Genomic DNA, 17,675 nt, shown 5'->3' with positions numbered 1-17,675 from the left:
CGAATTTTCGTTAATTTCGAATTTTTTGGGGGGCAAAATTCGTAAATACCACCAAAAACGAAACGCTGCCCCCTCTAGTTTTGAAACGAGTTTAGAATCAAATTTTTCATGGATCGATCAAGCCTAGTATCTAGTGTCAATCTGTATCAATCCTCCTGCACATTGAGATTTGGGGCTGTTATTAATTGTCCTCGTACAAGAAAGCTTTTTTCATTATTGTTCTCTACTTATTAAAAAACTCAAGGACTGCTTTCGGTGTTGTTTTACTGCTAGGTAAGGGTTGCTAACTTTAGAAATTTCTGATTAAGTTACTGTGCAGTGTTATTGACTATGGTTTATGTCTTAAGTTTTTAGATATTGCAAGCTTATGTATTTCATTTTTTAGTTATCGTTATTTTTAATCTTTCAGAAGATGCACTGGGAATCTAGTTAGACAAGGGAGAATACATTTCGGAAATCATTCAATAAACAAACTTTACTATATGGCTAGTAGCTATATAAATGATTCAAGTAGGAAATATAAATGTGCATTAGTGTGAATACTTTTGAAACTAGGGAAAGAGGATGCAAAGTTATCCATTACAATACCACCCCCATATCCATGGGAGATATGTTTTAAGATCCACATTGGATGCCTGAAAGTGTGGATATCCTACAATTTGACTATACTTGGGCCAGAAATATGATATAAAATAGCATTGAGAGGACCTAGAGAGGCCCACCAATAGTTTTGTTTGTTGACCTCTCTAGGGGGCCTTCCAGACAGGCCCTAAATCCCAGGATCTGATCTCAGGTGTTCTGTTTATCCCAGATTATCTGGCAGTGGGGACTCATATAATCCAGTTTAAAGCAGAAAACCTGGGATCAGATCCTGGAATATAGGGTCTGTCTGGAAGTGCGCCAAGTTTCCCAGTGCTGTTCTGTGATATGTGTGGGCTGGAGGAATCATAGAATCATAGAGACCACATGGGCCCTGCCATGCAATAAAAGCACAATCAAAGTACCCCTGACAGATGGCTACCCAGCTTTTATTTCAAAGCCTCCAAGGAAAGAGTTTCCACTACACTCTGAGGCAGTGAGTTCCACTCTTGAACAGCTCTAACTAATGTTCAGGTGGAATCTTCTTTCCTGTAATTTGAATCCATTACTTCGAGTCCTAGACTCTAGGGCAGTCTGCTCCCTCTTCCTTATGGCATCCTTTCAGATATTTATACATGGCTATCATGTCACCTCTTAAACTTGTCTTCTGCAGGCTAAACATACCCAGTTCTTTAAGATGCTCCTCATAAAGCATGGTCTCCAGATCTTTGATCATTTCAGTTACCTTCCTCTGGACACCTTACAGCTTGTCAATATCTCTCTTGAATTGTGGTGTCCAGAACTGGACACAGTATTTCAGGTTAGGACTACCGAAACCAGAATAGAGAGGCATTATGACTTCCCTCAATCTAGACACTATGCTCCTTTTGAAGCTGCTGGACCACATTGTTGGCTCATGTTGAGCTTGTTATCCATGAAGACTCACATGGACTGTTGTCAAACTGGGTGTCACCCATCCTGTATCTTTGCATTTCATTTTTTTCCTGCTAAGTGTAGTATCTTACATTTCTCCTTGTTGAAATTCATTTTGTTAGTTTTGGTCCAACTCTTTAATCTGTTAAGGTCATTTTGAATTCTGATCCTGTCTTCTGGAGAATTAGCTATCCATTCTAATTTGGTGTCATCTGCAAACTTGATAAGCATGCCCTCTAAACCTTCATCTACTGAGTTTATGGATAAAGGAATCATACTGTACTAATAGCCTGAGTTGTGAAATTATTGATCAATCAGATGATACAAATTGGATACTTGCTTGTTGAGGAATAGCAAAATGTAGATCCAATGGTCTTTCCTGTTAAACCAAGTTTTTGCTAAAATAACTAGGATGTATCAAGCTGCCTCTACAGTTTGTATCATAAATGAAAGTACAGTGAATTGCTTTTGATTTTGTTTTGCAAGAGATCGTGAACCTTGTAAAATTCTACAATGCAGTGTGCATTGATTCAGACTTGTTTTATATCTTGGAAAAAAAACACAGAAAATGAATGAAAGTGATTTTTCTACAGCACTGTCTTCGCAATCAATGCTGCTATACAACAATGTATGCCATTGTATGTATGATTGCCAGATGCCCCTTATTATAAGGAATGCCCTCTGTTTGAAGACTGAAGAGCTTTTTCTTTTGTACAGACTGATCATGATGCCCCAAATCCTATATAGTGAGATATGGACCCTTCATAAAGACAGAAAATATGTTCATCATGTCATTTCTGAATTTGGAGAATATGGTACTTTTACAGAGAAATACATGACAAAGTTAGCTGAAATCAATATTTTATTTGGTATTTACGTACCTTATTGTTCCTTATTGATGTTTGGAAACCTGGAACACTAATTGTTTATTACCATGGTTAGATTCCAAGGAATTGAATGGAAACAAAAATAATCTATGTGTTGATAATAATAATAATAATAATAATAATAATAATAATAATAATAATAATAATAGCAACAACTTTATTCTTGTATCCCACCACCATCTCCCCAAAGGGACTCTGGGTAGCTTACACATGACACAACGTGGCAAAAGGAGAACATAAAATAAAACACAGTGTAAAAATACAGTTGAATAAAACATATAGACATATTAAACAACGTAAAATTCAATTAAAACAGCGCTCATCAACCGATAATGGTAAGCTATTTTAAATGTGGAATATACTATGGAAATGTAGGGATAGGGAAGAAATATTCTAGGTTCTGCCATTCCAGAAAAAAATCAGTTTACATAGAAAAATGTATATGCACAAATCAAATATGAAAAATGTTTTGAAATATTCTATTTGTAAAATGTGCAAAAACATACTTTTGTTAATTGTGATATGCATTAAAACATGTATATTTGTAAAATGTTTACAGTAATGCACATAAATATTTGTGCAAGAATGATCATAATAAAAGTATCATAAAAACAGAGACTGATGTGTTCGGTTCCACAGAAATTTGAAATAATTTACTTTTTGATGAGGTAGAAGTATTTCTGTTTTCGCTTTATAATTTAGAAAAACACCAAAGACAAGCAATTCAAATTAATAGCAACAACCATTGTTTTGGAATGTTTAATATCAAATAAGTCAATTTTTAAGATGTGAATTTTAATATATTTCTCCAGTGAGAACAGCAGAAACCTGGCAGTTCTAATTGACTACACATTAAAGGAACTTCAGCCATGGACAAAAAGCAGAAACTAGTGAAAAGGGAGTTTGGGAAGAGATTCTCTTTGGACAGCAGCCTTATGGTGAGTACAAAAATGTTTCTACACTTCTGGATGTTTTTGTCTTTCTGGCTGCAGGATTTAGCCTTTTCACAGTGGTGCTCCTTTATAGCTTGATTGTATTCCAAAACACATGTTCAAGATTGTGGCCAGTATTCAGGTAGTGTCTCTGTAACGTTTGTTTGATTTTTCATTCTCTCTGTGTGTGCAGTGTCCAAAGCCACCCTTCCATCTTTAGTGTAAGGTTGTCATAGTGTAAGGTCCACTTGCAGATTGTTATGCTATACTGATGGAATATTGAATTGAGGTCATTGTGTTGGAATCAGACTTAATAATTTTTGCAACAGTTGCACTGAAATCAATAGGATTTAATTGCGACTAACCCAAATAATATCTAGTAAGTCCTAGTGATTTCAGAGGGTATATCTAAATTTGCATCAGATGAGATCTAAGCACTATATTTTCAGAATTGCAAAATACATTGATATTAATAGCCAAATGTAAATAAAAGTTTGCAGCCAAATACAGGAAGGGATATCTGTGTAGGGGCATGATGCATTGATACTCTAGGAAAAAATTACAGAGAAAAGGTTGTGTTTTATTCAGGATAGTTTGATAAATCTGGGATGTACTATGCAGCTCAGATATGGAGCTGTTACTTCAAATAATAAAAAAGTTTGTGCACAGAATGTTTTTGAAGTGTTTATCTAAAATGCAAAACCAGTATAACAAACCCATGTTTAAAAGTATGCATGTTACTCACATATTATCATTGGCAGCCATGATTGGCTGTTGCTCTCTCTTGAGTGCACAACTAACAACAAACTTAGGTTTACACTTGTCTTGTGAAATGGTTGCAATGGTTTTGATACTGTGGACAAAGAACTTATCTATGCATTAGTTTCATTTTCACTGAAGTGGAAATAATGCAGCCCACACTTCACATGTGACATTTTTTTTAGACATATGCTCTGTATTATGCCCGTGAATGAGACAAACTTGTGTAACAGAGCTGTGACTGGGGGCAACTCTTTACTGAATATACAATAAGACCCCATCCAGTAAGAACTCATATCCACAGATTCACCTACTTACTCATGCCTGGGGTGGGGAAAACGGTATATTGGTCAGGTGATTCAATAACATGCTTCCCCCAAAAGGATACTACTGGGACTTTCTAAGCCCTTCAGGGTGACTTTATGGTATACCTGGATTAGAAGTCGGGTGGCTTAATGGTGTTCAATCATAGCTGTAGTTTCAGGTAACAGTGCTCCAGCTGGTAATGTATCCCTTGCAGGATCGAGCTCTTATGTCACACTTGGCAACAATTCTATCACATATAACAAATGCCTGGAACTTTGACTTCATGGATTCCAATTCTTGGTGATTCTTCACCCTTGAAGCTCACCTGTTCATTATTTATGTGAAGTATACTGTAGGTATGCTTCAGACTAGAATATACATGTTTTTTAATATCACTTGAAAGAAACATCAATTTCCATGCAATCATATCCTAATATTATGCAGGGCTTCAACCCTGCCAAATACTTAAGAGAATACAGAACCTTTTTTCTTAAGTTGTTTTCAACACATACCATTTTTCGGGGCTTTCCAAAAAAAAATTGGGTGTGGGGATTGTATATCAAGACCCACCTAGTCCTTTGAAACACAGTTTAAATTTATGAACATCCCCTCAGCTGTAATGGTGAAAGAAATATAGATTCCTTTGAAAAAGGTTTCACAGAGGAGAAGTGGAGCTGAGTATGGTATCTGTGCTCTTGAGAATTTCAATCATGTCATGGCAGTGTCCTCTGGAAGAGGTTTTACAGAAGAGAACTAGTGTTAAATATCATATCGAGTGCTCCTGAGAATTGCAGCATACTGTAAAACTTTCCTTAAGCTACCTAATGGCTGGACTATGAGAGTGCGTGTAATGATGAATATACTTTGCACTCAGAATAGGATAGAGATAGGGTGCATTTGTAAATTAATACAGGGAGGAGTAGCAATGTAAGAAAACCTGCTCTTTCCTTCAAAGCCCTGGGAGATTCCTTTGAGCAAAATCCGCATCTTTGTGCCTGCTGTCTGGTTCCACTTTCAGCATAAGGATTTTGTCCCTCACGGAATGACAGAAAAGCAGCTTTCTTTTCAAAGAAATTAGATTCCCAGGGTCAGTGTTTCAGAAGGGTGCTGACATGTTGAGTTAGTACCCTTCAAAGTGCAAATGTAGGAAGGCTGGTATGAGATTTCTGTAGATGATGAAATCAGCTGACCTGGGAAGGAATGGAAAGTGGAGATGAAAATCAAAGTCACCTCCCTTTTCTGGGTCAGTAATAGAGCAGTTATAGTTGAAGAGATGAAAGGACAGCCTCCTAGCTTGTAAAATAAATCAAGGAACTCCCTTGTCTTCTCCTTTTCTACCCTCTCAACAGCAGATTCCTTCTATTCCCAGATAAATAATTAATCAGCACGAGTACAGCAAGTATGAATCTTGTAGTGAAATAGGATGTCATTGACTTTATGTTTTGGTTACTATCCTGTAAAAAAGAAAAAGAAAATAACAGGGGTTCTGACTCTAGAACAATGTTTGATGCTGGAAATCCTACATGATGTTTTCTCTTCTGTGTCTTTTCATAGTGAGGTTAAAAAATCTTTTATAATTATTAAGGTGCTAATATTAAAAAGCAAAGGAGTCCAGACTGGAAAAAGTAGTTATATTACCACCTAACATGGCAATTGTGTTGGGCAGGTCAATCAAAGCACCCCTGACAGATGGCCATCCAGCCTCTGTTTAAAAATCCCCACTACATGCCAAGACAGTATCGTCCATTGTCAAACAGCTCTTACCATCAGAAAGCTTTTCTTAATGGGTTGCTGTCAGTTTTCTGGGCTGTAGGTTGCAAAAGCATTCTCTCCTGACGTTTCACCTGCATCTATGGCAGGCATCCTCAGAGGTGACACTTTCACCATTTGGAACCATGGAGAAGAAGAATTAAACATGTTCCTGGACCACCTCAACAGCATTCACCCAAACATCCAATTCACCATGGAAAAAGAAAATGAAGGAAAACTGCCATTTCTAGATGTCCTAGTCATCCGCAAACCGAATCAACAATTGAGCCACAAAGTTTACAGAAAACCCACACACACTGATAGATATCTACATAAAAACTCCAACCATCACCCAAGAAAAAAAACAATTAAAGCCCTGGCAAACTGTGAAAAAACCATTTGTGAACCCCACCTCCTTCAAGGTGAACTGAACCACCTAAACTGGGATCTAGAGGCCAATGGATACTCCACCACAGACATCAGAAGAGTTGCATGGCCAAGAACAAGCCTTGAGAGTAAAGACAAAAATCCACCCAGAGGAAGAGTGTCAAGGGAACCACTGACTGCATAGGGAAGCTGATGAAGAAGCACAACCTATAAACTATCTACAGACCCATCAGGAAAATTGAACAAATACTACGTTTAGCAAAGGACAAGAGGGATCCTCTCATCTCTGCAGAAGTCTACTGTATACCATGCAGCTGTGGACAAGTCTACATAGGGATCACCAAACACAGCAATGCCCAAAAACGAATCAAGAAACATGAAAGGCACTGCAGACTAATCCAACCAGAGAAGTCAGCCATAGCAGAGCACTTGATGAAATAACCTGGACACAGCACAACAAACACGATGTCAGACTACACAGAAAAGCCATTGAAATCCACAAGTACATGGACAATTTCAACAGAAAGGAGGAAGTGAAAATGAACAAAACCTGGCTACCAGTATTTAAAAAAACTAAAATCAGGACAGTAAATGAAGAACAACACCCAAAAACGGGGGAACTCCAGACAAGAAACAATCAGGGCCATCTAATCACCTTTCAACAAAGGATTCCCCCAGGCAGGAAGCAGCCAAGCTTTGAAGCTGCAAGGTTATTCAATGCTAATCAAGGTTTTGCAACATTCACACTTGCCTTAAACAGATAAGAGTTCTTTCTCCCACCCTGGACATTCCACAGATATATATAACCCACTTGCCTATTTTCCAAAAAACCTCACAATCTCTGAGGATGCCTGCCATAGATTTGGGTGAAATGTCAGGAGGAAGCTTTTGGAACATGGCCATATAGCCTGGAAAACTCACAGCAATCCAGTGATTCCAGCCATGAAAGCCTTCAACAATACTTTTCCTAATGTTTAGGTGGAATTTCTTTCCCTGTACTTTGAATCCATTGCTCTGTGTCCTGGCCTTTTTTTCTGCTGCTGCTGCTCAGTCGTTTAGTCGTCTCCAACTCTTCATGACCTCATGGACCAGTCCACGCCAGAGCTCCCTGTCGGCCGTCACCGCCCCCAGTTCCTTCAAGGTCAAGACAGTCACTTCAAGGATACCGTCCATCCATCTTGCCCTTGGTTGGCCTCTCTTCCTTTTTCCTTCCATTTTCCCCAGCATCGTGATCTTTTCCAAGCTTTCCTGTCTTCTCATGATGTGGCCAAAATACTTAACCTTGGCTCTAATATCCTTTCCTCCAGTGAGCAGCCGGGCATTATTTCCTGGAGGATGGACTGGTTGGATCTTCTTGTGGTCCAAGGCACTCTCAGGATTTTCCTCCAACACCACAGTTCAAAAGCATCTATCTTCCTTCGCTCAGCCTTCCTTATGGTCCAGCTCTCGCATCCATAGGTTACTATGGGGAATACCATTGCTTTCACTATGCGGACCTTCGTTGCCAGTGTGATGTCTCTGCTCTTCACTATTTTGTCAAGGTTGGCCTTTTTCTCTCTCCAAGGTAAACATACCATAAGCTGTTCCTCATAGGGCTTGGCTTACTCAGCCATATTTCTTCCCAGCCTTACCTGTAGGTTTCCTGGGGCTGAGAGAAAAACAGATTGGATCACAGGAATTTAGGATAAACCACTTTCTTCTTTACTTGTTGCCCCTCCTTTATGCTGCACATTATCCTGAGGTTTACAACTTGAAGAGCCATAGTTTACTTGTGCAGGTTTATCATGAGTCAATGAGTTCTTATTTCTTTCAATGCTCCCACACATTGAGTCCCCAGGTTTTGTTGGACTACACTTCTGATCAGTACTGACAAATGAATCAAGATAGTGCAGGTTGTAGTTGAATGCAGGGAGGGGGATCTCATGCACTGAACAAAAAGCTTTTGCCAATGTGTCCAATGTAACGCTCATACTTTATTTAAAATAAAGGCAACAAAAATGGATTCAGAATGCACAGAAATATATTTCTGTCTCAAAAGTTGTTGCTGGAGGCATGACATCATAAAGTCTGGCTCCATATATTATTTTAGCACAGAAGTCTAGACCCCACAGTGGAATGCAGTTTGTTAAAAATAGTTTCTTGACTTGCTGGTCGTCTTTTTGTGTCTGCTCATCTCTCAATTGCATGTAAACAACATCCTAGGGTTTTGAACCAGAACTCAGCCCAACAACAAATAATTTGGTTAGATTAATATATATTTCTAATAGGTAATGGACTAGCTCCTGTTGTTAAGTCCCAATGAGAACCAACCCACTGAGTGCACGGACAGTCATAGCTGTTGACTTAAGTCCCATTGATTCAGTAGGTCTATTCTTGATAGGACGACTATTATATTCAGTCCAAAGAATGCTCACTTAAAAAGTTTTAAAACGTGTCAAAACTTTTTAAGAGTTTTCATTGTATTAGTCTAAGATAAGATTTTGAAATAGCAGCATAGATGGTTTTATTTTTAAAATGTTTAAGCCATAATTATGGTTCCTGTATTTGATTTGTACCTAAGAGAAACTGGGCAGCTGTTGAGGCTGCTTAAGCTGCTACCTGAAAAGATTTTAAGCTTTCTTTAAATACACTCTTTTTAAAAAATCCTTCTGTAACCGTGTTCAAAGTTAAAACACCATTAGACAATATCACAATCGCTGTGAAGAAATGTAGCTTTCTACCTACTCTGAATACCGTGCTGCCTGTGAAAATAATAAAAGGCCCACCAGAAACTAAGGCCTTTGCCTGACCTAAAATGATTCACTTGTCTCCAGGAGACTTTTTGATCAGAAAAAGTCAGTGTTTCAAGCTGTGCTCTTTATTTACGAGAATAATTCCCATGCTGCCCTGGGAATTGCTTTGGATTGACACTTGCAGCTGTGATGGCATTTAGCTGAGCAGTCTTCTTGAGAATGTTTCATCTTTACAAGTACCTTGCCTATATAAAGTTGAGGTTTTAAAGTCCTTTTTTAAAAAATGGGAGGCTTTCAATTTTCAGGAGCAAAGTGCAGTGAATTGTTTCTTAGGAGGCTGATTGCTTTTGCTCTCACCTTTCCAAGGCTTAGTCACATACCACTGTGATTTGCAATTGGATTAGCCTTAACAAGCAAGGTATCTGTGGAATCTTCTTCTCACCGTCGGAGGCACTGGATGCTGGTGGAGCCCTTTGCTTGCCAAGAGAACATTTCATCCTGTACTAAGCCTATCTGCTCCTTAGCACCCCCCCCCCCCGGATTCCAAAATCCATGGATGATCAATTCCCATTATGTGCAATGGTGTAATAAATGGTGTCATTTATATAGAAGGGCAAACCAAGATTTGATTTTTGGAAATTTTGGGAGTAGGGAATATTTTCAAGCCAGAATAATGGAATCCATGGATGCAGAATCTATGGATGTGGAGGGTTGGTGGTAAGCGTATTCTGATATTATTTACTCTCAAACAAGTATGAATATTTAGGGTAGTTGTTCAACAAATAGAAAAGTGTGAAGAGATTATCCAGTGTCCTCTGTAAATTAAAGTATACGGTATATCTTGGCTTCACTGCCTACAAACACTTCAGCTTCCATTAGCCCCATTCAGCATATTCAACAGTTGGGAATTCTGGGAGATTTACCCTTTAAAAAATCTGGAAGATACTAGATTGATGGAGTATGTAACTGTACATACTTCCCTATGTTTGTGAGTTGTTTAGCATGAATCAAGAATGTTGTGTTTGTATTCATTTTATAGAAATAGTAAAGCCTTCCTGTGTAGCTCGTTACTGTTACAATATTCAGTGCTGCTGGAAAAGCTGTTGAGCTCAGAAAGCATGACAAATGACTATGCTTCATGTTCAGATCTTTGTTGCGATACAACAGTGTTTCTCAAACTCTGCTCTTCCAGATGTTTTGGACTGCAGCTCCCACAATTTCTAACATCTGCTAAGCTGTCTGGGATTTCACAAATGATTTTCGAGCTCTGGGAACAAAGCTAAAACTGTATAATGTACAAGTGATCTTTTCATCCCTCCTCCCCGTTGTAGGACATGGCTCTACAAGGGCCGGAAAAATAGTACAGGTCAATAACTGGCTCAGAAAATGGTGTCAAGAGGAGCATTTTGGCTTCCTTGACCATGGTCTACTCTTCCAAGAGGATGGACTACTGGCAAGCGATGGGGTGCATCTCACACAAGTAGGAAAACATCTTTTTGCACACAGACTCACAAACCTCATCAGGCGCACTTTAAACTAAATCCACTGGGGGAGGGGAACAACAGCCTGGCGAACACTATATTACCCACGACCACAGGGAACCGCCGTAAGGCTAAACGGAGGGCTGCACAAACACAGCAAGGACCAAGTACAGAGAGCACAATAATCCCAAATAAACAGTTCGAGGGGAGGTCACAGGGGCTTACATGTCTTTACACTAATGCTCAGAGCATGGGAAATAAGCAAGACGAACTCCAACTCCTAGCACAGCACCACACATACGATGTCATAGGCATCACTGAAACCTGGTGGGATGACTCCCATCACTGGAATTTAACCATTGAGGGCTATAACCTCTTTCACATAAATAGAACAAAGGGGAGAGGAGGGGGAGTAGCTTTATATGTCAAAAACAGTTACGTTGCAGAAGAAATGCAAGACTGTAATCCGGGAAACCAGCTTGAAAGCATCTGGATAAGAATCAAGGGAACCGGGACTCAAAAAGATCTTGTCGTGGGTGTCTACTACAGACCTCCGAGTCAGGATGAAGGACTTGATGAAGCCTTCTGTCAACAGCTGACCAAACAGGCACAAAGAAGAGATATAGTAGTCATGGGCGATTTCAATTATCCCGATATCTGCTGGAAAACAAACTCAGCCAAGAGTACAAAGTCCAACAAATTCCTCACTTGCCTTGCAGATAATTTTATGGTCCAGAAGGTAGAAGAGGCAACAAGGGGATCAGCAACTCTTGATCTAATCTTAACAAATGTGGAAGACCTGATCAATACAGTTGAAGTGGTTGGATCCTTAGGGGCAAGTGACCATGTGCTCCTGCAGTTTGCAATACAAAGGAATGCTGAAACTAAGACAAGTCAAACACGCATTCTGGACTTTAAGAGAGCTGACTTCCAAAAAATGAAGGAATTACTGAGCGGCATCCCATGGACGCCGATATTAAAAAACAAGGGAGTTAAGGATGGATGGGAGTTTTTCAAAAGTGAAATACTCAAGGCGCAAATGCAAACAGTGCCAACAAAGAAGAAAAATAAGACAAGTGCAAAGAAGCCAGAATGGATGTCCAAAGAACTTCTAACTGAGCTAAAGCTCAAAAGTGACATGCACAAGAAGTGGAAAAGGGGAGAAATCACCAAAGAAGAATTCAAACGTATAGCCAACTCCTGTAGGGAAAAGGTTCGCAAGGCTAAAGCGCAAAATGAGCTCAGGCTTGCCAGGGACATAAAAAACAACAAAAAAGGTTTTTTTGCTTATGTTGGTAGAAAAAGGAGGAAAAAGGAGGCGATAGGGCCACTGCAAGGAGTAGATGGGGTGATGGTGACAGGGGATAGGGAAAAGGCAGAACTGCTTAATGCCTTCTTTGCCTCGGTCTTCTCACAAAAAGAAAGCCATCTTCAACCTCAGCAACATGGAATGGACGAAGGATTGGGGGAAATCCAACCCCAAATAGGGAAACAAGTTGTCCAGGAACACCTGGCCACTCTAAACGAATTCAAGTCCCCAGGGCCAGATCAGCTACATCCAAGAGTATTGAAGGAACTAGCGGAAGTTATTTCAGAACCACTGGCAATCATCTTCGAGAGTTCTTGGAGAACAGGAGAAGTCCCAGCAGATTGGAGGAGGGCGAATGTGGTCCCTATCTTCAAGAAGGGAAAAAAGAACGACCCAAACAATTACCGTCCGGTCAGCCTCACATCAATACCAGGCAAGATTCTGGAAAAGATCATTAAGGAAGTGGTCTGCAAACACTTAGAAACAAATGCGGTCATTGCTAATAGTCAACACGGATTTACCAAAAACAAGTCATGCCAGACTAATCTGATCTCTTTTTTCGATAGAGTTACGAGTTGGGTCGATACAGGGAATGCCGTGGATGTAGCATATCTAGATTTCAGTAAGGCCTTCGACAAAGTCCCCCACGACCTTCTGGCAAACAAACTAGTAAAATGTGGGCTAGACAAAACTACGGTTAGGTGGATCTGTAATTGGCTAAGCGAACGAACCCAAAGGGTGCTCACCAATGCGTCGTCTTCATCATGGAAAGAAGTGACAAGTGGAGTGCCGCAGGGCTCCGTCCTGGGCCCGGTTCTGTTCAACATCTTTATTAACGACTTAGACGAAGGGTTAGAAGGCACGATCATCAAGTTTGCAGATGACACCAAACTCGGAGGGATAGCTAACACTCCAGAAGACAGGAGCAGAATTCAAAACGATCTTGACAGACTAGAGAGATGGGCCGAAACTAACAAAATGAAGTTCAACAGGGACAAATGCAAGATACTTCACTTCGGCAGAAAAAATGGAAATCAAAGATACAGAATGGGGGACGCCTGGCTTGACAGCAGTGTGTGCGAAAAAGATCTTGGAGTCCTCGTGGACAACAAGTTAAACATGAGCCTACAATGTGATGCGGCAGCTAAAAAAGCCAATGGGATTTTGGCCTGCATCAATAGGGGAATAACGTCTAGATCCAGGGAAGTCATGCTCCCCCTCTATTCTGCCTTGGTCAGACCACACCTGGAATACTGTGTCCAGTTTTGGGCACCGCAGATGAAGGGAGATGCTGGCAAGCTGGAAAGCGTCCAGAGGAGGGCAACTAAAATGATTAAGGGTCTGGAGAACAAGCCCTATGAGGAGAGGCTTAAAGAGCTGGGCATGTTTAGCCTGCAGAAGAGAAGGCTGAGAGGAGACATGATAGCCATGTACAAATATGTGAGGGGAAGTCATAGGGAGGAGGGAGCAAGCTTATTTTCTGCTGCCCTGCAGACTAGGACACGGAACAATGGCTTCAAACTACAGGAAAGGAGATTCCACCTGAACATCAGGAAGAACTTCCTCACTGTGAGGGCTGTTCGGCAGTGGAACTCTCTCCCCCGGGCCGTGGTGGAGGCTCCTTCTTTGGAGGCTTTTAAGCAGAGGCTGGATGGCCATCTGTCGGGGGTGCTTTGAATGCGATTTCCTGCTTCTTAGCGGGGGGTTGGACTAGATGGCCCTTGAGGTCTCTTCCAACTCTACTATTCTATGATTCTATGATTCTATGATTTCTGGAAGCTGAAGTCTAAAACACATGGAGGAGCATGGTTTGAGAAACACTGATATACACTACTTCAGTGTAGTCTTCATTCCCAAAACTTTCAGAATTCTACTAAAATCCATAGAACAAAGAGATAAAATTGAGAACATTTAAGTATAGACATAGCCATATCTATGGTACTGCTATCTGTGGTTTCATGTATCCATGTCCAACAAAATATGTCCTATCTAGACTTTTTAGGTCCTCCAGCATAACTCCATGGTATTCTTGGACTGGAAATCCTTCACTTCAATAGGGTTTACTATTATCCACAGTCTATCCATGAATAATATGAATTCATGAATTCTATGAACAGGAAGATAGAGTAGCCATGGGGAGCCCTGTTACCCCTGTCATAGCAATTTCTTTTACATTGAACACTGAGAAACAAGCCCTGGGAACAGCACCAAAAAAGCTCACTATATAGTTCAGATATGTAGATGACACCTTGACCATTTGGAGCCATGGAGAAGAAGAACTAAACAAGTTCCTGGACCACCTCAACAACATCCACCCAAACATCCAATTTACCATGGAAAAAGAAAAAGAAGAAAAACTATAATTTTTAGATGTCCTAGTTATCCGCAAACCAAATCAATAATTGGGTCACACAGTTTACAGAAAACCTACACACACTGGTAGATATTGACATAAAAATTCCAACTATCACCCAGGTCAAAAACGAAGCACAATTAAAGCCCTGGTAGACCGTGCAAACAGGATCTGTCATCCCCACCTCCTCCAAGGTGAACTGAACCACTTAAACTGAGCTCTACAGGCCAATCGGTATTCTACAGTAGACATCAAAAGAGATGCAGGAGTCTACCGTATAGCATGCAGCTGTGGACAAGTCTACATGGGAACCACCAAATGCAGCGCCCAAACACCAATCAAGGAACAGGAAAAGCACTGCAGACTAATCCAACCAGAGAAGTCAGCCATAGCAGAGCACTTGATGAAACCAACCTGGACACAGCATATTATTTGAGAACACAGAAATGCTGGACCATTCTCACAACCACTATGCCAGACTACACAGAGAAGGCATTGAAATCCACAAGCACGTGGACAATTTCAACAGAAAGGAGGAAACCATGACAATGTACAAAATCTGGCTACCAGTATTAAAAAACACTAGAATAAAAACAGTAAATAAAGAACAACACTCAGAAACAGGAAAACTGCAGACAGTGAACAATCAAGTGTCAGTCCCCTGTGAACCTATACGATCTCTAAGATCAGGGGTCCCCAAACTAAGGCCCGGGGGCCGGATGCGGCCCTCCAAGGTCATTTACCTGGCCCCCGCCCTCAGTTTTATAATATAATAATAATAATAATAATAATAATAATAATAATAACAACTTTATTTTTATACCCCGCCCCATCTCCCCGAAGGGACTCGGGGCGACTTACATGGGGCCAGGCCCGATAAAACAAACAAAACAGTAACAAAGCAATAAAACAATTATCCCAGTAAAAAACATCAACATCAATAAAAACAATCATTAAAATCAACATTATAAAATCAATATAATATTTTATATCAGTTTTAATAATATAATATATTGGATATACATATAATATTGATGATAATCATATGTTATACAATATAATACTAGTAGTAATACCATATAATAATATTAATTATATGTTATATATTACATATTATATAATAGTATAGTGGTATAGTTCAATATAGTAATATATAATGCTAATATTGTGTTACACTTTCCATTGAAATTCTAATAGGTTTATGTTGGTTAAAATTGTTTTCATTTTTAAATATTGTATTGTTTTTTCATTGTAGTTGTTGTTACACTACAAATGTGCAGTATGCATAGGAATTTGTTTGTATTTTTTTTTTCAAATGATAATTCGGCCCCTCAACAGTCTGAAGGATTGTGGACCGGCCCTCTGCTTCAAAAGTTTGGGGACCCCTGTCTAAGATCCTCCAGGGGGGCCCTCCTCTCGCTTCCATCTTCCTCACAGTTACGACTGGTGGGGACGAGAGAGAGGACCTTCTCTGCCGTGGCCCCCTGACTCTGGAACTCCCTCCCTAGGGAGATTAGGTTGGCTCCCTCTCTATCCTTCAAGAAACAACTTAAGACTTGGATGTTTAGGTTGGCCTTTGATGAGACAGTCACTGGATGACCAGCCTCAGTCGACATAATTTTATCCTGAATTTTATTAGGTCCCTTTTATTTGGGTATTTTAATCTGATGATGCTATTTTTATATTGCTGCTGCAGTTCCCCCATCTATGAAGTCGACTGAATTGTACCTGGTGGTTGATTGATATTATTACTGTTGTATTAACTCTTGTTTTATTGCCTCATTGTGTTTTATCTTTTGTATATTGTGTAATGTATTTATGCTGTTGTTTTTGTATACTATGCTGATTGGGCTTTGCCCCATGTGAGCCGCCCCGAGTCCCCATGGGGAGATGGTGGCGTGGTATAAATAAAGTATTATTATTATTATTATTATTTAACACTTCCCAAACAGAGGATGCCTCCAGGCAACAAAGTCCAAGCTTCCTCTATGCAGATACTCTCACTTATTGACTCAGCAGCTTCATGGCTACTTAATGCTATTCAAGCTCACTAATTGCAACATTCACACTTCCTTCAACAGGCAAGAGTTCTTTCTACCACTTTCTCTCACTGGACATTCCACAGATATATGTACACTCCATTTGTTTCATTGCCAGCAGAACCTCTGAAGATGCCAGCCACCAATGTGGGCAAAACATCAGGAGACAATTCTACTGGAACATGACTATACAGCCTGAAAAACTCACAGCAACCCAGTGATTCCGGCCATGAAAGACTTTGACAACATATCCACACAAAGTCCAGGAATGCATCTCTAACAGATACAGGGGTCATACTCTATTATAAATATGAAAATGTTATAGGCAATTTCATTTGTATTGCAGATGCAGGGAGAATTTTTTTTAATATATTGATTTAGTTTCATGTGATATGCCCTAGATTCTTTAAAGCTCCCTGCTTGTTCTGCTGGCGCTCTACAAGCTGATAAATCTAACTGCCATCTTATCTAAAATATAAAGTCCTGCAGCCATTTGAGTACTGTACAGTCAGCTTAGCTTTGAACTTGCATTTCTACTTTTAATTCATACACAATAAAGCAACCCCCAAAATTTGCTCAGAGGCAAGACTCTAAAAAAAGATTTTAAAAAAAAAACTTTAAAACATGCTTTTGGATATTCAGCATCAATTGTAAGAACATATCTTGCCTGGATATTGTTCTTAGATTGTCCAGGGAATTTTTTGAATTATATTGAAACTAGCCAATTGTGAAATAAGGGGTTATACATTTTTAAATCCATAATTAACATGTGTGTTGATGTTTAAATACTCACCAGTTGTGTCTTTCTTGCCAGTAACAATGAATAAATTCTTGCAAATAACATTAACTTAAAGTCATGTGATTTCACTGACATGAATTTGTGCTTCCTCTCTATGCATTCAGGAAATGAAATGAAATTCCGCTATATTTTCTAACTGTCCCATTACAATAATAAGGGGGGGGGGGACAACAGAAAGAAAAATGAGAGTTCCATCAATTAAGGCAATTTTATATTCCTTTTGTAAGGATGATGGAATTATACTATAATCATTTAGATACATGTAGATAGGTTGTGATATATCTATATCTATATCTATATATATATATCTATATATATAAAAGGGTAATGAAATTTCAGCCTAGGACAAAACAACAAAACTACACATCCCAGAAACACTAAACTTAGCAGCACAACCCCTCATCCATGCCTCTACGTTTATATAACAAAA

At 39.6% G+C, this 17,675-nt stretch overlaps 1 protein-coding gene across 4 annotated transcripts in view; it reads left to right on the top strand.

Moving 5' to 3' along the window:
* The window catches only part of nckap5 (NCK associated protein 5), an 856,064-nt gene that overhangs the window by 95,927 nt on the left and 742,462 nt on the right, over window positions 1–17,675 (top strand). For all 4 annotated transcript variants that reach the window (XM_062975038.1, XM_062975005.1, XM_062974931.1 and 1 more), the window contains exon 2: window positions 3,212–3,337. In XM_062975038.1, coding sequence (XP_062831108.1) covers window positions 3,269–3,337 — 69 coding nt within the window. In that variant the 5' untranslated portion in view covers window positions 3,212–3,268. The remainder of the gene's footprint in view (window positions 1–3,211; window positions 3,338–17,675) is intronic.

The sequence above is a fragment of the Anolis carolinensis genome, chromosome 1 (assembly GCF_035594765.1).
Source record: "Anolis carolinensis isolate JA03-04 chromosome 1, rAnoCar3.1.pri, whole genome shotgun sequence".
NCBI classification, from domain to species: Eukaryota; Metazoa; Chordata; class Lepidosauria; order Squamata; family Dactyloidae; genus Anolis; species Anolis carolinensis.
The sequence above is the reverse complement of the archived record's forward strand: the minus strand, read 5'-3'. Positions and strand labels throughout refer to the sequence as shown.